The sequence below is a fragment of the Corythoichthys intestinalis genome, chromosome 16 (assembly GCF_030265065.1).
Source record: "Corythoichthys intestinalis isolate RoL2023-P3 chromosome 16, ASM3026506v1, whole genome shotgun sequence".
In the NCBI taxonomy this organism is placed as follows: Eukaryota; Metazoa; Chordata; class Actinopteri; order Syngnathiformes; family Syngnathidae; genus Corythoichthys; species Corythoichthys intestinalis.
In genome coordinates this window covers 27,691,572-27,716,088 of record NC_080410.1, presented here as the reverse complement: position 1 = coordinate 27,716,088, position 24,517 = coordinate 27,691,572, and the positions used below count along the sequence as shown (strand labels likewise).

At 40.0% G+C, this 24,517-nt stretch overlaps 2 protein-coding genes and 1 non-coding gene across 3 annotated transcripts; 2 read left to right on the top strand and 1 right to left on the bottom strand.

Annotated features, from left to right (window-relative positions):
* Positions 1 to 716: 716 nt before the first annotated feature.
* eif3d (eukaryotic translation initiation factor 3, subunit D) lies at positions 717 to 16,557 on the top strand. The gene is made up of 16 exons (XM_057817738.1): positions 717 to 878; positions 1,753 to 1,881; positions 1,964 to 2,009; positions 2,078 to 2,214; positions 2,278 to 2,363; positions 2,456 to 2,528; positions 4,951 to 5,072; positions 5,138 to 5,270; positions 7,255 to 7,402; positions 7,477 to 7,607; positions 7,683 to 7,768; positions 9,078 to 9,207; positions 9,279 to 9,421; positions 16,026 to 16,218; positions 16,281 to 16,374; positions 16,462 to 16,557. The coding sequence occupies exons 2-16, from the start codon at positions 1,759 to 1,761 to the stop codon at positions 16,473 to 16,475; spliced, it is 1,659 nt and encodes a 552-aa protein (XP_057673721.1). The 5' UTR covers positions 717 to 878; positions 1,753 to 1,758; the 3' UTR covers positions 16,476 to 16,557.
* On the top strand, positions 1,584 to 1,679 carry LOC130904991 (small Cajal body-specific RNA 18). Its single transcript, XR_009060994.1, has one exon. It is a non-coding gene; the product is annotated as a small Cajal body-specific RNA 18 (non-coding RNA).
* apol (apolipoprotein L) lies at positions 16,103 to 24,201 on the bottom strand. Its single transcript, XM_057817740.1, has 4 exons — positions 23,925 to 24,201; positions 19,867 to 20,412; positions 19,679 to 19,801; positions 16,103 to 18,158 (listed from the first exon to the last, which is right to left on the bottom strand). The coding sequence occupies exons 1-4, from the start codon at positions 23,936 to 23,938 to the stop codon at positions 17,213 to 17,215; spliced, it is 1,629 nt and encodes a 542-aa protein (XP_057673723.1). The 5' UTR covers positions 23,939 to 24,201; the 3' UTR covers positions 16,103 to 17,212.
* Between the last annotated feature and the right edge of the window lie 316 nt (positions 24,202 to 24,517).

The following is a 24,517-nucleotide window of genomic DNA, read 5'->3' as shown; positions in this document are numbered from 1 at the left end:
CCTTTCTCCTTGGTTTCATATTATATTCATAGCCATTAACGACGATACACGACCAATTCAAGTTACTGTGTATACAGGAATTATTAATTTAAAAAAAATATATATATATATATATATATCTTCTAAAAATCATTATTATTATTATTATTTTTTAAATCACAAAATTCATTCACCCAAAAATAAAATAATCACCAATCATTCAGCAAATCTTACCTCTTAAAGAGCAAGTGACAATTTTTGGTCATTTAAAAAAAAAAAAAAAAATTACCGTAATTTTCACACTATAAGGCGCACCTTACTATAAGCCGCCACCCACCAAATTTGACACGAATGATAAAAAAAAAAAAAACAATCCTGATTCTGAAGTCGTTGATCTCTGCAGTACTGTAAAAGTATTTACTGCTCCCTTCTGTTCACGGTGCAAAATTGCAGCTACAATTGATAAATGTTCAGAAAGGGAAAAATAGATTCCTAATTATATTATTAATAAATGGCAGCTCACACTTTTTTGACAGGTCTTCCAAAACTAAATTAAAACAACAATAAAGTACAGTAGTTAGCATTTCTGTTCTCGTCAAATTAGTAGAAAATAATTTGGACAATGACAGGCCAGGGCGCCATATTGTTCAAATTAAAAAGAAAAAAATATTTTTGTTTTGAGGAAAGCGGAGAAATTCCGTCTGAAAAAACACAAATTGAAACGAAAATAAGCATCGGGTTTGGCGGTGATGTGACATTTACGACACTTCACGACATTACCAGCAATCTGCTTTATGCTAGCTAGCCACTTCCTTTCACGCCGGCGCCCTGTCTGTGTACGTTTTCCGAAGAACACCGGTACCTTTTTAAACGCTTTTTAGTGTGTCACGTCACCTACGGTAAGAACACGACGACGCATGAGAAGCCGGGAGAAGTGACTTGTTTCCACGCGTGTAATTTTTTGGAAATTAGCTGAGGTTTTGAGGGTGGAAATTACATTTTAGCTGCCATTAGCTTAGCCGACGCAGCCACCTGGCGTGATGACTGGCCTTATAGCGGTTAGCAACATTAGCTCACTCATTGACGGCTTGCTTTTTTCCCTCAACTAACTTTATATGTCACACAATATAACATTGAATCTTATATCTTGGTTGAAACACTGTTTCCTCTGCTAAATCATACACGAGTACTCGTAGTGTTAAAATAATAGTTTGGTCTTTAGCGCGAATGAAAAGTTCTTTTAAACTTTATGGTTGGATACTCGCTGCAAACTCTGCCAGTCCAAATGGATTAGACGTCTATCTCAGTCAATAGCAGCTAATACGTGGTCATGTAAGAATAGTTAATTTTTTAAGCAACTCTGGTGCGTCCATTACCGTCAATGGCAGCTAATGGCTACTAACGCCGTTAGTAGTTGTGATGGCACTTTAGGATTCCTCATCTCACCTTTGCCTCTCTTTAACAAAAAATTAACTGCACTTGTTGTTGAAAATTCAAATTAAGTGGTGGTCTATTGTTTTCAGCTATAAACCCCCATATCGTAGGATAAGTAAATTAAAACTTTTGATGAAAGTTAGTGACTGTGTAAATATGAAGTTGCCCTGGGGTCCATGATGACTAGCCCACTGCGCAAACTGAGCAGTGCCTCTCTGTGGGAGCGCCCTGCTGGAGACAAACGTGCTGAGAAAAGCCTGAGACCCACAGATGTATTAAGCGGGCGTTTGCGCCACAGGTGACTTGTTGCTATTTGAACCAGTGCAATCTGGCTCGCAGGTCATCATGGCCAAGTTCCACGCGCCTGTGATCCAGGACAACCCGTCGGGATGGGGTCCCTGCGCCGTGCCGGAAAAGTTCAAGGACATGCCTTACCAACCGTTCAGCAAAGGGGACCGCCTGGGAAAGGTCTGTTTCCTCCACTATCGTCACTCTTGTTCCCGACTGCTTTCACTAGACGTCTTTTTTCCCCCCGTTTTGCGGTTGCCAGGTCGCTGACTGGACCGGAGCCACATACCAGGACAAAAGATACACCAGTGAGTGGCTTGAAATGGATCTTTTCCAAGTTTTCATGCAGATCCTTGACATAGCACTCTGTTTGCAGACAAGTACTCCTCTCAGTTCGGAGGTGGCAGTCAGTATGCTTACTTTCACGAGGAGGATGAGACCAGCTTCCAGTTGGTGGACACGGCCAAGATGCAGAAGACTGCCTACCAGAGGAATCGCATGCGATTTGCTCAGGTAAGGACCTCGCGACTGCATTTCCGGAGCCCTTCTCACTTGTAAATGCTGTGTTCCCAACAGAGGAACCTGCGCCGGGACAAGGACCGCCGCAACCTTACACAGTTCAACATGCAGACGCTGCCTAAGAGCGCCAAGCAAAAGGAGAGGTCAGTTGTTGAATATTCATGATAGTAATAAAAAAAGGAGGCGTTCAATCTTGTATATTGATTAATGATAGTCGGAACTGTGTCGTTTGCAGGGATCGAATGCGTCTGCAGAAGAAGTTCCAGAAACAGTTTGGCGTTAGGCAGAAGTGGGATCAGAAGTCTCAGGTAGCGCTGCAGTTTAATATTCCACTTGGAATGTTTAATAAATATTTTGGATTTTTAAAAATATTCTTTATTAAGGAATTGCAGAATTTAGTTTTAAAAATATATATATATATATTTTTTTTTTTAAAGTTTTCACATTTCATCTAATGGTTAATTTTACTTGCATTTTTTTTTTTTTTTTTAATCTATTAAATGACTTAAAATGTATTATTCATAAATACACCCTTTTATTCTATATATTTTTTTCATTTTATTTTCTATAAATTTTATTTATTAAATTAGGTTTTGAATTGATTTTTTAAAAGACTTAACCCTTTAAGGTCTGGGCCTATTTTGTCTTATTTTGCATGCCTTTGAAGTTGCCTTTATATTTCAAAGAAAGAATTGTTTACGATGGCCTGGTTTGGTCCCTTTTTTTGTGACACCTTGAACTTCATGTCCAAACTGTTGTTTCCTTCACTGACCAATTATAAATCATCATTTTGGGCCCAAAAAGACCAAAAATTCCAAAATCGTTTTGTCAAAATTTTTAATATTGATGTCCAATTGACAACCAAACATGCGTAACGAACCGTTTTGAAACTTTGTAATATTTATTCAACATGTTAGGATGAACATTCAACCAAAAAAACTTAGAATAAATAGTCTTATATTTAACAATTCAACATAAACAACAGGTATAGCCATAGGCGTTTTTTGCCCTTATACATGCTCTAGTCAAAACAGGTTATATACAGCAGACCAAACAGTGAAGAACAGTGAAAAAATATACCATCTAACACAAAAAGTGTTTAGACGCCATCTCTATATGAGTTTAGGTATTGCGGCCCATCACCTGATGAAAACTATGTACACACAATCAAGCTTCTTGAACACACATTTATATACACAAATTGAGAAGACTGATTGTGGGGGGAAAAAAATATATAACATTGGGGAAAAAAGTATTTTCAAAAATATTTACAATAAATAAGTTACAATTTTTTCAGGCATGCCACTCCGAAAAGCAGTTTCGTCCTGGAATTAGACACAGGGCTACATCACACAGCCCACACTTCCATGGGGTGTCGGTCCTCTTTCCACCCTTCCATTTTCATTTCACTTTACTTTCATTGTCACTATAAATGTACATGAAACAAAAGTCAGTATTTATGAAAATAATAAAGTATAAAATAAAATATATATCCAGAAATAAATAATAATGGAAATCTATATGTATGACAATAGAAAGAATACCATAGCTGAATATGTACTACATTCCTAATCTTCATATAGAAAGAAGACCACAAATTATACTTTGATCCGATATGCACATTTTATTATTATATACACAAACATATATATATATGCATTATTATAAACATATTTATATTGCATCAAAATTAACTTTGTCTTGCAATATCAAAAGAAACTTTTTCAGCAGCATTAAAAAAAAAAAAGTGGGTTGGCTTACCTCTGCTCGTCGATGGCGTCACCCACGTGTTCAAATCCGTCACTATCTTCACTTGAGGACTCTTCCGAAGAAGACGATGACGAATTTGGACCATCCTCTTCCTCACGTTGATCAAAAAGCACAATTGCTTGCGCAAAATTTAGTTATCCGTTCATTCTCAAAGTCACACAAAGTCGCTCGCTCGCTCGATTCAAACGGCCGTCGGTCGCCGCCTCGCTGCTTCAGAACACTCCTCCCTCTCGTTCGGTGGAACCTCGCACGGCAGTTATATTTATTTTTAAAAAAAAACGCATGTTGTGCTTCCACTGTGACTTCGAAAGGGTTCGTTTGATTTGTGTTTTTTTCATGGAGCTTCCGTTTTGAAAAAGGACAAGAAATGATGGAAATATAGACATAAACAAATGATCCATGCAGCGTTTTAAATTTTTTTTGAGAGGACAATAAAACTATAAAACTTAAATGACAATATCTCACGTTTTAGTTGGTCGATTGACTTCAAATAACAACGAGAGTAAACCGCAACTTCCGCACTTTAAAACAAGACCAACCAACGGCATGTGGGTGACGTAATTAAAACGCGAGGGCGCTTCAAAGACGACGTGCGCTGAGGACGCGCCGGCGCGTCCTTCGACTCTCAAGGGTTAAACCTGTCATTTTTTCAAAATGTTCCAAATAGTTTTTAAATGACTCTTTGAATTGATTTTTTAAAGATGCATTTAAATTTTTTTGTATTTTTTATTACCTTTTACAGTTTTTTAATTTAATGTTTTAATTTTTTTTTTTTTTTAATTGATTTGATTACTTTTTTAATGTATTTTTTAAAGATACATTTAGTACATATAATCATCAAGAATTTGTCCCAGATTTAATCGCTGCCATCCCTCCCGGTCCAAATGCATTGGATGTCCGTCGCTGTCAACTGCAGTGAAACATGACGACTGACTGTCGGGCCCGTTTTTGTATCCCAAGGCTCAACTGAAACCTCGCGATTCTTCAGTAGAGGTCCGCAGCGACTGGGAGGTGAAGGAGGAAATGGACTTCCCGCGCCTCATGAAGATGCGTTACATGGAAGTGGCAGACCCTGTGGATATGTAAGGCCCATCCTGATCCCTTGGTCTCTCGCCCGCCTTTCACGCGGCTGTTTTTCTTCCTCCAGCGAGTGCTGCGGCGCTTTGGAGTACTACGACAAGGCCTTCGATCGTATTACCACGCGTAACGAGAAGTCTCTGAAGAGCATCAAGAGGATCTTCCACACAGTCACCACCACTGATGACCCCGTCATCCGCAAGGTGCCTTTACTAGGGAGGAACAACAATGCGAAAATTAAATTAGTAAATACATAATTAACTCATTCACTGCCATTGATTAATTGGCTGTGTTAGATGTCCAATCTGGACATCTAGCACTGTCAATGGCACTGAAACATGAGCACGCGTAGCCAGTTGTCCTACTTTAAAGGATGTGGACGTCTGCCGTTGTCGATGGCGAACAATGAGTTAATAGCGATAAACATCTTAAAGGTGCTTTGAAATGCTACCGCAAGTGACTTTGTAATGATAGCAAACCATATTTTTGGCACAAATCCATCAAAAAACAGTTACATAAGGCGTAGTAATGAAAGTAGATCCGAATAGTGTACTGCACGGAACACGTCACCTTTGCTCATTAATATTCATGACGTTAGCAACTGTTGCTAGAGGGGTCAAACTTTCGTTTGTCCCTCATGCTAGATGCACGTAACTAGTGTACGAACGAGATGTTTACTGAGATAAACCTACCAATTCTGTCCGAAACCGATGTCGCTGGTGCCAAACTCACTGGGAAAGATGTGGAAGAACATACAAATGTTCAGTTAAAGAGATGGCTTGAGTGTCGAGGGCTGGAAAAGACGGGGAAAAAGAGCCGACCTGATCCAGAGGTAGCTTTTTTTATCGACACCTTTTTTTTGTGTGTATTGCCTTACGACACTCACGATGACATTCTCCTGTTTTAACAAGCTATCCTTTACCACCATATGCCCTGCCTTTCTTATGTATTATATCCTCTGCTTGTCTTATGTTTCTGACCGTTCTTGGGGGTCATTTATGTTGCTATTTTTGTGTAGCGATCGCAAATGCTACTCAGTGATAGCCAACGAACACTTTTAATTTTTTTCATTATTAACAAATCTTAATTCTATTAATTTATTTTTCACTTCCCCCTTACTAAGGTTGTTTTCTTTACAACAGAAAAGGTAAAGCTGTTAAATCTAGAGCATTCCTGCAGGCATTAAAAGGCTTATAACAAAAAGACTAAGGCCAAACATGGCTAATTTGTTTAAATATCAGTATTTTAGAAAAATAGGCCTTTATGCCTGTTGTGATATATAAATAAAAAAAATTTCAGGTAATTTGTTGTCAGATAGAAGCAGCACGGCAAAATGCCACGCTAAAAAATAAGTAAAAGTATCAAAATGGATTACCTCTTCGGGGCTGGATTGTTGATCTGTAGGACCATGGCCCCCGACAAAATGTTTGATACATATGAAGGTGAATGGCTTCACCTTGTCGGCGTTAAACTGGTCTTTTGGACGTCCGCACAAGTTAATCCATTGTTTACATTTTTGTATGAAGAAAACATCCTTCATACACGGACGGTTGTAATGTCTAGAGTCGTTTCTACAAGTTCCATAGCAGCAGTGTTTAATTGGCATGTTCTTTTCTTTTTTTTTTAAAGATTACCAGCAGAAAACAAGCAGTACTAGCATTGGTTGTATGCGAGCGTGCTTCTATGTTGACCCCTTACCAGTTTACGATGGTGACGTCATGAAGCCTTGCGGTCTAAAAATGGTATTCGTGCGGTACACTATTAGTCTTCCTTTCTCAGTTGTCTTCGCCCCGCCCACTAAAAAAACTTCAAACAGAAGTTGATGTCACAACTGCAGATTTTTGCAGTCTGCTAGCATGCTATCCATAGACTTTCTATTCTGTTGGTGCTGTGTGACCGTTCTGTCATTTTGTCAACATTTATTAGGTAGCGCACCATCAAAAAGCTAGGCATGATCATCATTTATGGTTGTGATGTCACAACCCGTGTCGCTGATAAATTGTCCCATCCCTGATGCATTGTTTTGGATGGAATCACGACAAAATGGTAAAAGACAGTGAGATTTGAGCACCAAATTCGTTTTCAATATATAAAATTACATTAGTGCTGTCATTTTCATTTTTTGACATGCTCATCATTGACAAGCATTCATAAGTGACTGGTGTGTGAATTTGTGGGTGCATGCAGCTGGCTAAGACCCAAGGCAACGTATTCGCCACGGACGCCATCCTTGCCACACTGATGTGCTGCACGCGATCAGTCAACTCGTGGGACATCATCGTGCAGCGAGTCGGCAACAAGCTCTTCTTCGACAAGCGAGACAACTCGGACTTCGGTAAGGGCCGTGATACCGCCGCCGCCTTTTTTCCTGTTGTTTCTTGACACTGCCCAACGCCTCCACGTCCTCAGATCTACTGACCGTCAGCGAGACGGCCAACGAGCCGCCACAGGACGAGGGCAACTCCTTCAACTCGCCGCGTAACTTGGCCATGGAGGCCACCTACATCAACCATAACTTCAGCCAGCAGTGCTTGCGTATGGTGAGTCTGCGGCACGCCTTCGCGGCTGCAAATGATATCGTGAACATGTAAAAGACTTCTTTGTTTTGGTGCCAGGGTGGAGAGCGTTACAAGTTTCCTGCCAGCAACCCCTTTGTGGAGGAGGACATGGACAAGAGCGAGGTGGCATCTGTCGCTTACAGGTCAGGGCAACTTGTTTTGAGACTTATTTATAGAATAAAAGGATACATTTCACTAACGATTTGTCCTTAAAAGTAATTAAAAAAAAAATATTTATTTACACTTTGTGCCTGATAGGTAATAAGTCTTTTTTTTTTTCAATTAAAATAATAGTAACAATAAATAATTGAAAAAGAAATGACTTCTTATGAACAATTTGTCTCTGTAAGGTAATTAGTCTCGTTTTAAAAGTACCTATTAAATAGAGGTGCACGATAATTATCGGTCCAATAATAGGAATTATGACGTCATCCCAATAAATCCAATAACATTATTTATCGGTCCGATAATGTACTGTATAATGTTTTTGCCACGGTGTCGGTGGATTGGGATGTGTGCGTTTGTTTCCACTCCTGTTTTGCCAGTATGCAAAGTTTTTTTTACTGTTCTAGAGGCCGTATTTTTCCATCACTGAGTGATTAACCTTACTATATCAATTAGCAAATGTTTGCATTTTACAGTGTTAGTTATAAGTTAGTAAGTTATTGAGAGACCTTTTGGTTATTGTTAGGCTTGCTGTCCTATAATTGCCAGGCTAAAAAAGTTGTTTCATGGGCCAAGACCACAAAAGTCTCCTGTCCTGTTGCACCAAATGTTTTATCTGCTGACAAAGCACAATACCTGTTTGGTTTATGTTTGTTTTAGTTCAGCGCTCATTGTTCAGGGGAACGCATAGTCAATGGTATTGACAGATTGTGATTGACTCAAATTATATTTATTTTAAAAAAATAAATATGGGCACTTTATTTGAAGTCAAAACTGTTCTTGTCTTTGTATAATCTTCATTTCATCATGAAAATTCTGGTTCGGTCAAAGGCAAATCTATGCTGAATCCACCAGTAGTAGTATTTTTGACTTACATGTGTTCAAAAACTCGGGTGAATATACATTTAAAAATTATATATATATTATCGGTTATCGTATTGGTATCGGCCTTGAGGAGCAGGAAGTTATCGATATCGGTTTCAAAAAATGGATATCGTGCACCCCTACTATCAAAATAATAAACTGAATTCTCAAAAACTTAAATATAAACTTAAATATATTTATAGAAAAAATTAATTGGTGCCACATAACTCATTGGCTGCCATTACTGGCGATAGATCCAGTTCATTTTGACTGAAAAATTCTTAGCCAGGCCTTCCAGTTCAATTATATTAGACTTACGATTTTTGTTTTTAGTTATTGTTTTATTTTTTTTCATGAAAATCTCACCAATTATAGTGAATTTGTTTACAATAACCGCGCCATGAAATGATCATACACTGGCAGGTACCGTCACTGGAAGCTGGGTGAAGATATCGACCTAATCGTCCGCTGTGAGCACGATGGCGTGATGACCGGCGCCAACGGGGAAGTGTCCTTCATTAATATCAAGACCCTCAACGAGTGGGACTCTAGGGTAAGACCGCCAAGTTTACATTTAGGTGTTTTACCGAGTGATTTTTAACAACGCGGCATCTTTCCTGGCAGCATTGCAACGGCGTCGACTGGCGCCAGAAGCTGGATTCGCAGCGCGGTGCCGTCTTGGCCACCGAACTGAAGAACAACAGTTACAAGTTGGCCCGCTGGACCTGCTGCGCCATGCTGGCCGGCTCAGAGTACCTCAAGCTGGGGTAAATTCTTAGCGGAAGGTTGCAAGTCCTTTTTACCAGTTATTACAATCAATTCTGCACTATATAATGTACTGTACCTAACTATATGCTGCACGACCCAAATTTATTCAAATTTGAGAAAAAATACATTTAAGCTGCATTTGACTATCACCCTCAATATTCACATTGGAGGATGTTGCACAGAAAATCTTTTTCATTAATCAAGTTAAACATCAACACGCTGACTTTACATCGTCGTCATTCAAATGATTAATGCGTTCTAGAATACATTTTTAGGCCATGTAAAACAAAGGCTTGTTAAGATTGCACTTTCAAAAGAGCATTGAATATGAATACAAAATACCCTAGTGTTTATCCAAACTATGCAGAATTGCACATTTATTTAAATTAAAATACTTGAGCTTAGCTTCAAGCGGTATAAATAAATGAGGACCTAAGTACAACAAACGAACAATTTCCATAGCAAACGTCCGCTAGCTTCGTTCGTCAGTTTTCTTTTTTCTAACAATGCTATTAAATCGTTCAAACACATAATCCCACAAAATACGGCTAAATATCCCTATCAACTAAATTACGAGTGCATGAAAAAACATTAGCTCAAACAAAAACTTACCTCAAGTTGGTCTAAACAGGGAGCAGTTAGATTCAGCAATGTTAAATGACTTATGTCACATTCACTGTTGCCACTAGAGGGCAGTCTATCCACCCAAATCAATAAAACTAATTGCAAACACTTTCAAAACAAATCATTACAACGACACTAATTAAACGAATACTGGAGGGAGCAAAATTTGATTCGAAACTTTTTTCAAATCGAATTACTCTTGGAAATCGATTAATCCTTGCAGCACTATAATCGTTTAATCGGATGAATGTCATCTTTTTTTATTATCTTCACAATTTAACTTGAAGTTGTTTTAGGCATGTTGTAAGTAACAATGAGGCCAAAATGGATGACTATTCAAAAATAATATTTTATTACAACTTCCTAATTTAACTGTAGTCTACAACTATACTGTTTTAAGTAAAGATGCACCGATACCGATACTAGTATCGGCAGGGGGCGCCGATCCGGCCCGAAATGGTGGTATCGGTATCGGCAAGTACCAACAAATACCGATACCATTTACCGGTCCATTATTATAACATTTGACCACAGCCTTTTTCTCCTCCTGGCGCTCACTACACTCTGTCTCTGTTTTGTGTGATGACACGTGAACACCAAGCAGCTATCGCTATTGGCCTGCTCCAGACCAATGAGAGCGGGCCAATAGCCACTCCTGACCAATCAAAAGGGGCTTTTTCATATGGACGAAAAACAAACCAGGAAATATGGCGGCGCCGCGGCAGTCGGGAAATATTTCCAAATAGAAATCCCGTCGATTAAAATCAATGGCTGCATGCAAGATTTGCGGCCTGAAAGTTTGGAGATGTGGAGTTAAATCGGCCAGTTTCAATACCTCGAACTTGATAAAACATTTGAAGACGAAACGTGAACGAACACAACGAGTTTGAGCCTGCAAGAGCAGGACTGCTATCCAGAGGAAGAAGGCCGCTGGACCGGAGCCACAATCTCTGGTCAGTTCACTTTGTCTACTTTACTTTTATTGTCTTTTACTGAAAGAAATGCCGCAGTAATTTGGGAAGTGTTTCCAAAGTATTGTTGCCACCTTTCAGAAATAGAAATAAGGGACTCCCACCTCCCGAAAAAAAGGAGAGACGGGATGCTGTGGTCCTTTATTATTACTTATAATTGTTAGCGTCCGCAAATGCGGAAACAAGGTTGAACCTCGAAGCAGACAACAAGCGGGGGATACATAAAAGGGTTTAATGATTGCAAACAAAAAATAACACGCGATCACGGGACAGTAGAAATAACAAAAGGAGTCCGTGACAGCAGGTCGACGGACAAACTAAGCCGATAGGCAGCGGTTACAAACGAGAGCAGCACACTAACAGAAAAACCCAATGCAGGGGCATAACAAGCAAATGTAGCGAGATCATTGTGCCAGATGTCAAATAGCGATCAGCAAGGCAAATATCTCGGCAGCCTTCTCAGAGATCACCCATGCTTAAATGCTGCGTTGATCAGCCTGCATTGGATTCAAGTGCCACGCCCAGCAACAAAACACAATCTAACCAGCAGCAGAATGTGACAATAATTTCATGAAAGTTGCACTGTTTGGACTTTGAGAGGTTTAAAAAAGTTTATTCAGTTCATTCAGAGTTTATTATTATGAATTTATTTTTACTTTCTTACTGTTGGGCTAGTATTATACATGTTTTATTAATTTCACAAATTTAGCACTATTTTGGCTTTTGAGAGCGGAAGGTTTATTCAACTATTGTCTACTAGGGTTTAGTGTACTTTTTCCTATTTTGCAAAGGTAAGCAACAGCCTGACAAAGCCTTGATAGCAATGATTTCACATCCAATTATGTAACTCTTTGGAGGGGGGGGAATTAAGAAAGAAAAAAAAAAATATATATATATATATAAAATCGGGGTGGTATCGGTATGGTATCGGTATCGGCCGATACTGCACAGTAGAGCAGGGCGGTAAACCGAAAATTTACCGTCACCGAAATTCTTAACGATGACCGACGTAATTTTGACCATGTCGGTAAATTCGGTAAATTAATAAAACAAGAAAAGTCTTTTCATCCCGCTTTGATTCTGTGTTGTTCGTCTATGTTCATTCCCCTTTAAGAAAGCCGTGAATGTGCTTACGTAGGGAGTCACGTGATCATCAGGAAGCCAATCAAACAAAAGCCCGGTAAGCTAACGCTAGCAGCTAACGCTACAAGCAAAACGTGATGGAGTGTGGCTTAAGGGAGGTTCACCAAACTTTCAACCGACATTTAGTAGACTCTTGGTGGCATCCAGACGGGCTTTCACCCGCTGTCCTCCTTTGTTCTCACGATTTCCGGAGATGGTGCTTTCAGTGCTTTCTACTGGTAGCCAGGCTAACGCTAGCTAGCGGCTAACGCTACAAATGAACGTTATGGAGTCGGATAGAGGCTCTAACTTTGTCGAAACGGCTGAACTTAATGAGTGGATTGGGCACGGACTGCATCTAGCAATTACTATGTGGCGTTATTTTGTATCTGTCTGTGTGTGTGATTCCTCTGATAGCTTTTGTGATGGTAAAGAATTCTGCATAAAGTACAATCCAACGGCGAAACTTAAAATGACCGAGAAATGGCCCCAGCTATTTTTATTGTGCGTGCATTTATGAAAAAATGCACTGGGGGGGAAAAAAACCCTTAAACCATAAAGTAAACACTTGTATTTAATAATTATATCACAGCAGCCATTAACAATAAGTTGTCTTTTTGAAGTGTACTGTTCAAGCTGCAAGTCATTTGTGTTACAATTACATGTTTGCACAGGCATATTGATTTTGACAATGTACATTGTTCAAGTCATACACGCTGTTATAAATGTTCATACTTGAATTCTTATTGCTTACAAAACATTTTTATTAGGGCTGTCAAACGATTAAAATTTTTAATCGAGTTAATTACAGCTTAAAAATTAATTAATCGTAATTAATCGCAATTCAAACCATCTATATAATATGCCATATTTTTCTCTAAATTATTGTTGGAATGGAAAGATAAGACGCAAGATGGATATATATTTTCAACATGCGGTACATAAGGACTGTATTTGTTTATTATAACAATAAATCAGTTCTAAATCAGTTATAGAAATTTTATATTAAAACCCCTCTTAATGTTTTCGTTTTAATAAAATTTGTTAAATTTTCAATCAAAAAATAAACTAGTAGCCCGCCATTGTTGATGGCAATAATTACTTACACTATAAAATCAGTCGCACCCAAACGCCAGCAGAGGGCAGCAAAACTCCGCAAAACACAATTAACAGGTGGGCCTTTCACTCTAGTGACATTTAAATATGTCTGAGCTGGGCAAGTGCGTTAATTGCGTCAAATATTTTAACGTGATTAATTAAAAAAATTAATTAACGCCAGTTAACGCGATAATTTTGACAGCCCTAATTTTTATAAATTTAATGTTTAGACTGCATGTACAATTGTTAAATACAGTATATCAAATTGAATGCTGGTAAATAAATCAACAAGAAATAGTTAATCTGTATTTCATGCATTGATTCAGATTTTCAAATTATATAACAGTCCGCTTGGGCGAATTTATCGTCATTTATCGTTATCGAGATAAATCTGCTCAATTTATCGTGATACATGTTTAAGGCCATATCGCCCAGCCCTACTGCACAGCCAGGTATCGGTATCGGGGCCAAAAAATGGTATCTGTGCAACACTAGTTTTAAGTACATAAAACTTGTTAGAAAACATAAAAATTTCAGAAAAAAATCCTGTTCATTCAATTTCAAATTAAAAAAAGGGCTGCTTATTGACATTTTTTTTCTTTTGGCCATAGTGCTGTTATAAACTGTCAAAGACTCATTTATTTTCTTTAAAAAAAAAAAAAAAACGCAAAATTAAACGAGGAGGAGGCAGGTTGTAATGAATCAGTTTTCTTTGTCAAACAGTTGTTCATAAATCCAAATCCAATTTCAGAGCACACCCTCGTATGACAATTTACTGTGTCAATAGGAGTTTGTGTTGAAAGGAGACTTTAAAGCGTATGTAAACACCTGGGGAAATGCTAATATTCCATCATTTATCTATAAACGCATGCCTTTTGGATTCATATCATGCCACACAAGAAAATGATAGAAGTTTGGATCGATTGTCAAGCTAAAACGACCGGCGCCCGAGATCCCGGAAATCTAGCATATTGTGTGCGTGACGTCACAACTAGGAAACACCCGGCTCAGTGCTTAGGACTGAATGGCAGCGATGATGGGGGACAATTTTGTTTCTAGTTGCAGCGACGAATCTGACGTAACGAACATTCTTCTAATGGTGACGAGGAGAGTTATTAACCTTTCTTTGGTTTTTTGGGTTATCAATTTGAGCCCAAACGGAAGCCAAAGCAGCCTAATGAAAGGATCATTGAGGGGAGCAATCACACTGATGAAACACAGGCAACAGATCGTGTGGGAAACACCGAATGGTTTGTTTTGCATTTCTTTTTGTGAAGCTGATACACCGTGACCGCAAAATAATGTATAGAAAAATTATCATTTATTTTGCTATCATAGGTTTTCGCTCTGCCAACAGACACAAATATGAATGGGATTAGAGGATTTGTTGTATATATTTTACGAGCGATAATTTATACATGTGTCCAGTCCTATATCCAATGCGTGATATGGTTTTTATTATAAAAAAATACTCACTCTGGCCATTTCGTGCTTGGCTTCTTCCCTTCCTTTGCTTAGCCTGGGGTAGTGGTGTGGTCTCATCAGTGTCAGTCATCGTCTTCTTTCTTGATATCTCGGGACATTTAGGTGGCTGCGCGTGTATGGTGGGCACCGCATCTTTCAGCAGCAATTTCTTAGCAAAACCTGATTTCATTTGTCCATAGTTCGAATAGCTTTCAGGTGTAAAATGCACATCACACAAAACCGTGCCGGAGGCTGGGTCTGCAAAATTACCCTCTTTGCACGGACGAACTTTACTCATTGTCTGCGTAGTCCAGCTCTTTTTCTCGCGTTCGGGACCTCATGGGTGCAACATTGCGACAAATAGCTATTTGTACACCACATGGCATGACAGGTTTGAACCATTTTAGCAATTCTTTGGATAAAACACGAACGCAACTCTCTCGTCGATAAACAACGATGGCACCTTCCTCGACCTTTTGTTTCCTGGCTGTGACGTCAAAGCCCCATTCGGCTGTTACTTTTGGAAATGTTTGTAATTTTCGATCTATCTTCGATAATTGCTCATGAATGTGATTTATTTTTTTGTTAACTTTATTAATATTTGTTATCCTGCCACATAACGGTTCTATTGATATCTCACAGCCCCTTAGTATTATCATTCTCTTTAAGCTGTTATACAAATGGGTTTATGTATGTGAGTACTTTATAAAAAGAAGTTAGGCAGCTTTACTATCTTAACATTAACTTAAGTGCTAATATGCTTCTCTAAAACATACAAACGGACACTAAACACCCTGATTAGTATAAGGCTAACTAGCTTAGAAGCAGTAGTAACGTCTCATCAACAAAACGCAAACAATAAGAGGTGAGCTTCATTTACTCACCTCTGATGGAGGCACACTGGATCTGACAACAGACATGACTCCAGATAATCTAACTCTCGACACGGCATAATATCATTGATTCACCAATTAAACCTGAGTGTAATATTCAACTCACTCTCACACTTGCTCAAATCACAGGCGCGTCCGCAGCCTCACATTACACACAAACGGGACTGCTCATAGCTGCCGGCAAAAATCGATTATCTAATTCGTTGGCTACTAATTTATTCGATTTTATCGAGTAGTTGTTGCTGCCTTACACTTTACCTTGTTTAAACAGTGCATGTGAATTTTTTTTCTTAATCTCTCAAAATACCCATGGTTGTGTCTTGAATTTAAATAACTGGGCTTTGCACAAATTCGCCACTTCATTTCGTCGGAAAAATACGGGAGGATGTATGGCAAAAGTAAAGCCAACCTGCCAAAATTTGTCCTCGCAGCTACGTGTCCCGCTACCATGTGAAGGACTCTGCCCGCCACGTTGTTCTGGGCACCCAACAGTTCAAGCCCAATGAGTTTGCCAGCCAGATCAACCTGAGCATGGAGAACGCCTGGGGCATCCTGCGCTGCGTCATCGACATTTGCCGCAAGCTGGAAGAGGGCAAGTACCTCATCCTCAAGGACCCCAACAAGGTAAGGCAGACACACAGGAGTTTGAACCAAGCCGGCCTCTGATTGGCTTTTCCCCCTCGCAGCAAGTCATCCGCGTCTACAGCCTGCCCGATGGAACCTTTAGCTCTGATGAAGAGGAGGAGGAAGAGGATGAAGAAGAGGACGAGGAGGAAGAAGGTGAGATGCCGAAGATACTAAGTTATCAGCAAAGGAGACAAAATCGGAAGATGTTTTATTTTTCCTTTTTTTTAAATTTTATTACAGATGAAGAGAACTAAAACGGGACATCCGGTGACCAAAACAACCCACCAAACACAAATTCGAATTCTTTATCAATAAAAAAAATCCAATTGGCCCAAACGTTTTTTGTTTGTTTTTTTTAAATAATGAACGACGAGTCTCTGGTGAACTGTCACGACCAAATAAACCCCTGTGGTTACAACAGCTCAAAAGAGCAAAAAAGTCAATATTATTTTTCATAATTGAGTGCTCTGACAGGAAAGTCTTCCTGTGCCCCCATGCTTTGCTAGCACTCGTTCGCTAGTCACGAGTCTTATTTTAGTAGTGTTGAATATTACAGGTACATTTATCCCTGTAGTTCCATTAGAGAAATCAGCTTCCATATTTTTTCAGTGCTAGCACCTTGCAGGCTCTATTTCTCCCACTAAGGACCACATTAATAAATATCCCTTGGAGTCCTACCACCATCATAAATAATATTGCCTCGTTGACTGTCATTGATGGCTACAGAACTGGGAGGATGGCAGCCGATTGCCATCAATGGAACTAAAAAGCTGGTCACTTAGCAAATATTTTCACTGTTTAAAACTGCATTTTATGTTTGCATAGGTTTGTCCAAATAGATCTTAAGTCTTTCAGTGTCAATACCATTGAAACATGATCATTCGCTGCCTGCTTTGAGGCAAAAGTAGGACTAAGGCTCAAGTAATGCATCACCTATCCAGTAGATGATGCTGTGTCCCCTTTCTAATCTGAAAGCTCCAATTTCGAGTTGCTACTGAGTAACACAACGTTGCCGTTCATTCCTCTTGTTAGCATGGTAAAATGGTGCCTCGAGGACGGCCCGTTTCTCTTCAAAAGTTGCCAATCCCCGCACCAACGACTCTGACATCCTCTGCCACGATTCCATCTCCGCTCGCCACAGGGCACTCCTGGCTCTGAGAAAGTTCGACACTCTGGTTTCGCAGCCTCTGGCTAGAGACACACTGTTCGTACAGATGATGCCAATATCGATACCAATGAAGAGTCCGTTGAGCGGGATGAGTCCAGCCTTGGCGGCGCGAGATGCGGCCATCGAGCCCTTGAGGGCGGCTTGGCCCATGCTCCGAGCGTCCGCCACCACCTTGTGGACGTTGCGTAGCGCTTTCCCGCCCACGACAACCACCTTGCCCACCCTAGTGGCCACCTCCTTGCTGCGTTTGGGGGTCTTCAAAGCAGCTGTGGCGTCTGGGACCAATCCGACTCTTCGGACGGCATGCACCTCGCAGAGTACTTCGCTGACAGCAGCGTTCAGTTGCCCGGTTTTGCTGGCAACGTCATCCAGACACTGCGCGTCCTCCATGAAGTTCTCTATCAGCTCACTGGTCTTTTTCAAAGACTTCTGCTCCAGTTTGTAATCCACGATGGTGGCTACTGCAGAGTTGGCCCAGCTGACTAGACCGAGACCTAGTCCGGTCATACTCAGAGCTAGCGACGTACCAGCCGTGATAGGGATAAGCGCTAGCCCGGCAATGGACAGCGCGCCGCTGACCACGCCCAACGAGCTGTTTGCCACGTTGGAGATCCTCACAGCCTTGTTCTTTCTGACCTGATCCTCGGCACTCTGATCCAGCTGGTCTAGAAACTCTTGCATCCTGGGCTGACGCTGTCTGAATTCAGCCAGAAAGCGGTGACATGCATCTTCCTGGAGCAGGAACACAAGCTGGAAGTCTGTGTCCTTTCTGGAGAAGATGCAGAGATGTGAGAAATTAGAAGTAAAGTTTAGGGTGCTAGTGTTGAACACTCAAGACTGGATTTGGTTCAAAACATATTTTGAACATCTTTGTTCTCAGATTTGATCCCCACAAGACTATCTTGGTCTCCACTTTCAAAAGTTTGACTTGACTTAATCTCACGGATTCCTGATTCCAGGCAAGTTTTGGATTGATCTGAGTTGTGGTTATGTGGTTAAAACTAACTAAACAAAAAAGTTAAATTTACGGTACAATGGTAGCTGCGGTCGCCAGAATATTACCATTAAAAACAGGAAAACCGTAAAATAAATGCAAAAAAAGCATAGGCACTTCCGTATCTGTAAATTTTTCAGATTTTTTAAAAAACTGAAAATAATGGTTGAAAAATAGTTTGATTTCCTAATTATGCCATGACCCATATGTACTGTATTGGCCCGAATATGACTGCCCTGAATATAAGACGACCCCCTCTTTTTCAAGACTCAAGTTTGAAAAAAGACTTTTTGAACACCAAATTATTTTTTATACAGAAAATAATTACAGTACATCTGAAACAAATGATAATAACAGGGAAAATGCATGTTATTTTGCCTCATTCAAATCTTAATATCTGAACATTTAAATATGTAAACTAAAGTGCAATTACATTCGTAAAATAATGGCTTCTGGTTTTTGAAATGCAAATAAACCAATCTATTGTGATAAAACAACAAATTGCAACAACTGCATTAACCATCAAAGTGAAATCTAACTAGTCTTGAAACAAATCTGAAAAAGGATGTTGCATTGCATTGCAATAATGCAAACTGGTTAAACTTGAGAGTACCTGAGTCATGACAGAACATCGCTTCAATGATATATGGCGCCATCTAGCGTCGTGGATAGGGAGAGTAGCTGAGATCTGTCATGACAGAACATCAGTTCAATGATATCTGGCATCATCTAGCGTCGTGAATGGGTATAATGTCTAGAACGCGAATATGACGACCCCCTCTTTTTCAGTATTATTTCAATGCAAAAAAAAAAACAGTCTTCGGGCCAATACGGTAATTTGTCATGATGGGGACATCCCTGCGCGCCTTTTCTGATTCTCCCTGCCTTCCGAATGCATTTCGAACCCACACCGTCATTTTGCCAGTTGAGTGGGTCGACTACCAATCTACTGAAGACTGGAGGAAGTGCTGTGCGTATTGAAGGTTAGGAAAACCTTATTCCCTGAGAAAATAAGAGCATAGTCACTGGTGAAATAAGACTGGACTGATGGCTCTGTAGTCGGCATGCTCAACTGCCACAGTGAAAATGCAGATTCCTATCCTAGTTGGAGAGAGAGGAGAATGACAAATACATTGCCGAAAACTTTTTATAAACGTTTGGTTCAAAACAATTACAATGTAGTTATTTTTATGGTAGTTCATGCAACCGCAGTTGCCAGTATTTTACCATAAATTCTACAGGGCACTTTAGATCTACCTCAGAGTGAAAGATTCTACGTTTGGGTCCGGACTCACCTGAGTTGCTCGCAGTGGCAAACGTGACGAAGCATATTCTGCATTTCGTCTAAAGATAATTCCTCAGGGAGCTCCACACTGATGTCCAAACTGTGTTTGTAGACCGCATCGAGGGAGAGCTTGCTTTAAGAAAAGCATGTGTACATGTCAAAGCAGACTTTCCCACTCAAAGGTTTTGGGCAATTTACCTTTTGTCCATCAGGAGGCACATTTGCAGCGCAGTTTGCACATATTTGTCAAGGAGGTACACCAACACATCTGCGTTGTCCAGAGTAGGCGTGAAGAAGATGTCGGCATCTTGCTTCAACTCAGCGGCAAGGTGTCCGGCCTGACGCGCTGCAGCCACAGTGACTGCCACATCCCACCACTGGACGCCTTGTGGCGGTTTGACCACCTCATTCCGGAAAATGAACTGCGAAGTAGCAGCCAGTCTTTCCAGCGCCTCCACAAAGACCTCCAGTTCCCCGATACCAAGCGGGACATCCTTTAGCGCTGCCGCCAGCTCCGCCTCCAGCGCGGCTCGCCTGTGCTCCGCTGTTATCTTATTCTTTACGTAAACGAGGATGTTCTTGCCCAGCTTCAGTTCCACTCGCTCCGTGATGTCCATTATGGTTTTGATCTCGTTTACACGCCGCAGCTGCCAATCGGACATACCTTCACAAAAGCGATTCACCGTACACATGTCGAGCAGGGTGGCCGAGACGTACTGGATTAAGACTTCAGTCAGGGCATCCCTGGAAAAAGAAAATCTTGTTATTCTGTTTTGCCGGAATGCCACAGGGATATATCCTGGGTCCTCGTAATTACTATCAGGACTTAAAAATACGACAATGAGGATTTGTTACTTCCCTGACAAATGAAAACTGAACAACGCTATTACTTTCTTACAGAGGAGTGCTACAAGGAAATGTCTGGGTCCTTTTAGGGTTGGTGAGCAGGCTCCCTTAATGTTCTTCACATGGACTGGATTGTTTCATACAGCCATTCTTGCGAAATAGTCCAGATGTTGCAGAGGTAAATTTTGCATAATGGGTAAAAATAGATAAGCTTTTATGTAATCGTGTCACAAAGATATATATTATATATATATTCGAGCTGATTTTTCTAGCACCAAAGACACTAGCTTTTGCTTTGCTAAGCCAAAAATACACCTGTGGAGGCAAGATGGGTATTTAGAATTTCTGTAAAACTAAGCTTTCAAACGCAACCAACAAGAACTGATCTTGAACAGTTTCATACTGTATTGGCCAAAAGTTTGGGGACACCTCAAAGGTGGACACTTTGAAGAATGTAGAATATAAAACCTGTTTTCAGTTATTTCACTTTTTTTGCCATTCAGCATGTTCGTTCAGTTTTGATGTATTCAGAGAGGATTTACAATAGTAGGGAAAATATATAAAACGTAAAAATGTTTAGGTGTGTCCAAACTTTTGACTTTTGTTTCAGTTATCAACATGCTTTGCCCCCAGCCCCACAAAAGTAAAACTCCGCCTATGGTTACAAACACTGACAATAAAATGTGCATAAAGGCCGGTTACAAACTGTAGAAGTGCGTGCTATCTTGTTACCTCTAGGCTTTTTCAAGTTTTGTCGCGTTGTCCTTTAATTCCAAGTGCTTCCTTGTTGAATTGGATGTAGAGTTTTTAGCGGTTGACAGTCTTTTTCAGCCAGCGTAAAGTTTGCAACGCACGGAGATATTTTTGTCATCTTTACTGGACAGAAATGTGAAGTAATGGCTGTATTTCCAGAGAGCAAATGCATCCATTTGCGGCATATAACCCGCCTTTCACTGTTAGCCTCGCTGCCTCGTCAGAATGCTATGTTGTTGAGCGCCGTAGCAGCCAGCCTCAAACAGCATCGTAAAACATGTGACCCGGGTTTTTTTCCTCCGCGATGAGAAATGCTCTTCGTACATGACTACAGTATTCTTCTTTCAACATACATTATGAGGCAAAAACAAAATAGTAACGCACAGGCACTCGGGAAACTAACTTTAATCGGATTACAGGCTTGGAAAAATGAACGCGTTAGATTACTCGTTACTGAAGAAAGTAATCCGATTATAGTAACGCGTTACAGACAACACTGGCCGTTGCAAACGCGATGCCACAATGCTGGGTGGCTCCAATAATACCTGACCGTAGCCGATAGCCTACAAACTACGCCCACATGATGCTTCGGTAGATATCACATATATACAGAACTAGATGCAAATGACAGACACGGCTGCATTAGCAACATGAAAAATAAAGAACTAGATGCGTTAGTAAACAGCCGCCATCTTAAAGCAGAAGACCTCTCAGGAAGGCTATGCTGTAGAGAACCTTCCTAGCGAACCTAAGTAACTTTTTATCTAAAATGCTCCTAAATCGGCAAAATATTGACTTAAATCTATCTTTAAATGATGAAATAGTTTTAAAACTTACACATATCAAAAGTAGACAGAAGGGAACTAATGCAATAACTGGAGCAATTTTAACAACTTTAACGGTTGATTCACAACATTAAATGACTTCCACACATAGCAAAGGTTACTATCTAGTTATCGCAATATCCGCAATATCCCTGTGTGTAGTTAAATTTAGGGTAAATAATTGGGCTAGGGCCAATTGTCCCAAAAAAAACCCCTTTACATTTCACATTGTGTGACCTGTTTTTTTTTTTTTTTTTTTTTTTTTTTTTTGAGAATAAAAGAATAAAAAATATATATATATCACCAGTTACTTTGCCAAGTAACTAATTACTCTTACATTCAGGTAACTGAGTTACTAATGTGATTACTTTTTGGGAGAAGTAACTTGTAAGTGTCATTAATTACTTTTTTAAAGTAAGATTAACAACACTGCACCTGACTATAAGCTGCCACCCAACAAATTTGACATGAAAACAGCATTTGTTCATAGATAAGCTATACAGGAATATAAACCACAGCTGTCCTCACTGTATTATGGGATATTTACACCAAAAGATATTAACCGGTAATGCTTTATTTGACAGCGGCATCATAAAACTGTCATAAGACCAAATGAACCACCATGAAGCTGTGAAACAATTGGCTTCAAAGCTTCAATATTTAAAGAAACTTTATTTGGCCATCACTGTTCTCTTGGGGTAGACAATCAACCTCTGCTGCTCCCTGCTGTCATCACTGTTGTCGTCCAACATGCCTCCTAGCATGCACTGCAGCACAACAGATGTAAAAAAAAAAAATGCTTTCTGCAAATTATTTCTTCAGTTACTGTTCTAGTTGTTTCATTATTTGCTAGTTATGGTATTTAGTAAGACTATCATAATCATGACATGACACTGCCATGAGCAAGAATGAATGATCTGTCTTTTGAATGGATGTCAAAGATCCGAGCTGGACATAAATGGGGTTAGTGACATAATTTGCCAGATGACACTTAATGACATCTGTCATAAGGATTCATTAATGTCCTTGATAATGTCATTTCATAATTACGACGGTGTTATGGCAAGCTTATGACCCCGCTGTCAAATAAAGTGTTAGCCCAATAAATCAACAAATAAGCCGCACTGGACTATAAGCCGCAGGATTGAAAATGAGGGGAAAAAACTAGCAGCATATAGTCCGAAAATGACGGTCAATGGAAATTGTCGACGAGCGCCTGATAAGACCTTTTGCAAAAACCGCGACTCCAGTCACCTCAAATAGAAAAAATAAAAACAAGTATAAATGAGGACAGCCAAAATCCTCCCACAGAGTTCCTTTCAGGACGATTTGCCATTGTCATCTTGGTTCACAAGACAATTTATTTTGTTGAGTCATCAAATAGGTTTTGCAGAACTGATTTTTAAAATCATTTATTTCAGTCAAGCCTAAGTCTTGAAAGCAAACTCGACATGGTTGATTATGTTTGTGGCGGGTCCAAATCCAGGCCAGAAATTCTTTTAATTTGCTTCCTTCTTCCAAACATCACGAAGGCTGAAGTCTTCTGTCTTCTTGAGGATGCCCTGAAACATGGTGGCTCACACGAAGTGAAGGCTCTGCAACTTGTAACAAAATAAACTGGAATTGCTGCCTTTAAGAGTGTAACCAAGACTGAAAAATCCCAAGTTTCATTGAGAGGAAAGACATGAAAAAATTTGGACTACCACACCTAAAGAGAGGACAAAGTTAACATTTGTTCATTTCTGGATAGTGCCACAGGGTAGTGTTGCAGATCCTTTCTTGTTTTCTTCTTATGACTTTACAAAGCACGTGAACAAATGAAAGAGGCTTTACCTGGACGGGTCCATGTCCTTGTCGAGTCAAGTCTTCTGCTTCCAAACGAAATAAAACCTGCAACTCTGGTTTAATGATCCTGACAGGCAGGTGTAGCCACGCCCACTGGTCACGGTCAGTAACCATTTTGTTTCCCATCACCTTGTCTTCCCTTGCACTAAGTGTTATTTGATTATTTTTTCTTCGACATTTGTCTTTTGTTGTCTCTTTCACAGGGTTCATCGTGACTGTCAAACAATCCTTGTGTCAATTCCATTGGTTCATCATGTTGACTCATTTCTGCGAGTTTGTTTTGCCGAAAGCGTTTTTTTTCTTCCCCAAGGAAACAAGACAAACATGTACTTCATTACTCCAAAGATATGACTTCCAATTTCTTGTAGGCATGATCTAATGTGACCATGTAATGTGCTTTCGCCACTCTCCAGTTTATGAGTGTAAGCACTTTTTCCACAACGGAAGCACTTTTCGACACTTGACAGCAAAACACGAGCGTTGACGCACGTTTGGAAGCGTTGCATCCGGTTCAGGCCTTTTCAGGCGGCGTGCAAGCATGGTGGAGGACTGCAGGCTGCTGCTGAACAAACAGTCAGTCA

What these genes read in the sequence shown, in the direction of transcription:
- eif3d (XM_057817738.1), top strand. Translation starts at nt 1,759, where the DNA reads ATGGCCAAGTTCCACGCGCCTGTGATCCAGGACAACCCGTCGGGATGG. An exon ending in AAGGGGACCGCCTGGGAAAG is followed by an intron (nt 1,882 to 1,963) that starts GTCTGTTTCCTC and finishes TGCGGTTGCCAG; the next exon opens with GTCGCTGACTGGACCGGAGC. An exon ending in ATGACCCCGTCATCCGCAAG is followed by an intron (nt 5,271 to 7,254) that starts GTGCCTTTACTA and finishes GGGTGCATGCAG; the next exon opens with CTGGCTAAGACCCAAGGCAA.
- apol (XM_057817740.1), bottom strand. An exon ending in TGCCTCCTGATGGACAAAAG is followed by an intron (nt 19,802 to 19,866) that starts GTAAATTGCCCA and finishes CTTTTCTTAAAG; the next exon opens with CAAGCTCTCCCTCGATGCGG. An exon ending in TGCCACTGCGAGCAACTCAG is followed by an intron (nt 18,159 to 19,678) that starts GTGAGTCCGGAC and finishes CATCTTCTCCAG; the next exon opens with AAAGGACACAGACTTCCAGC.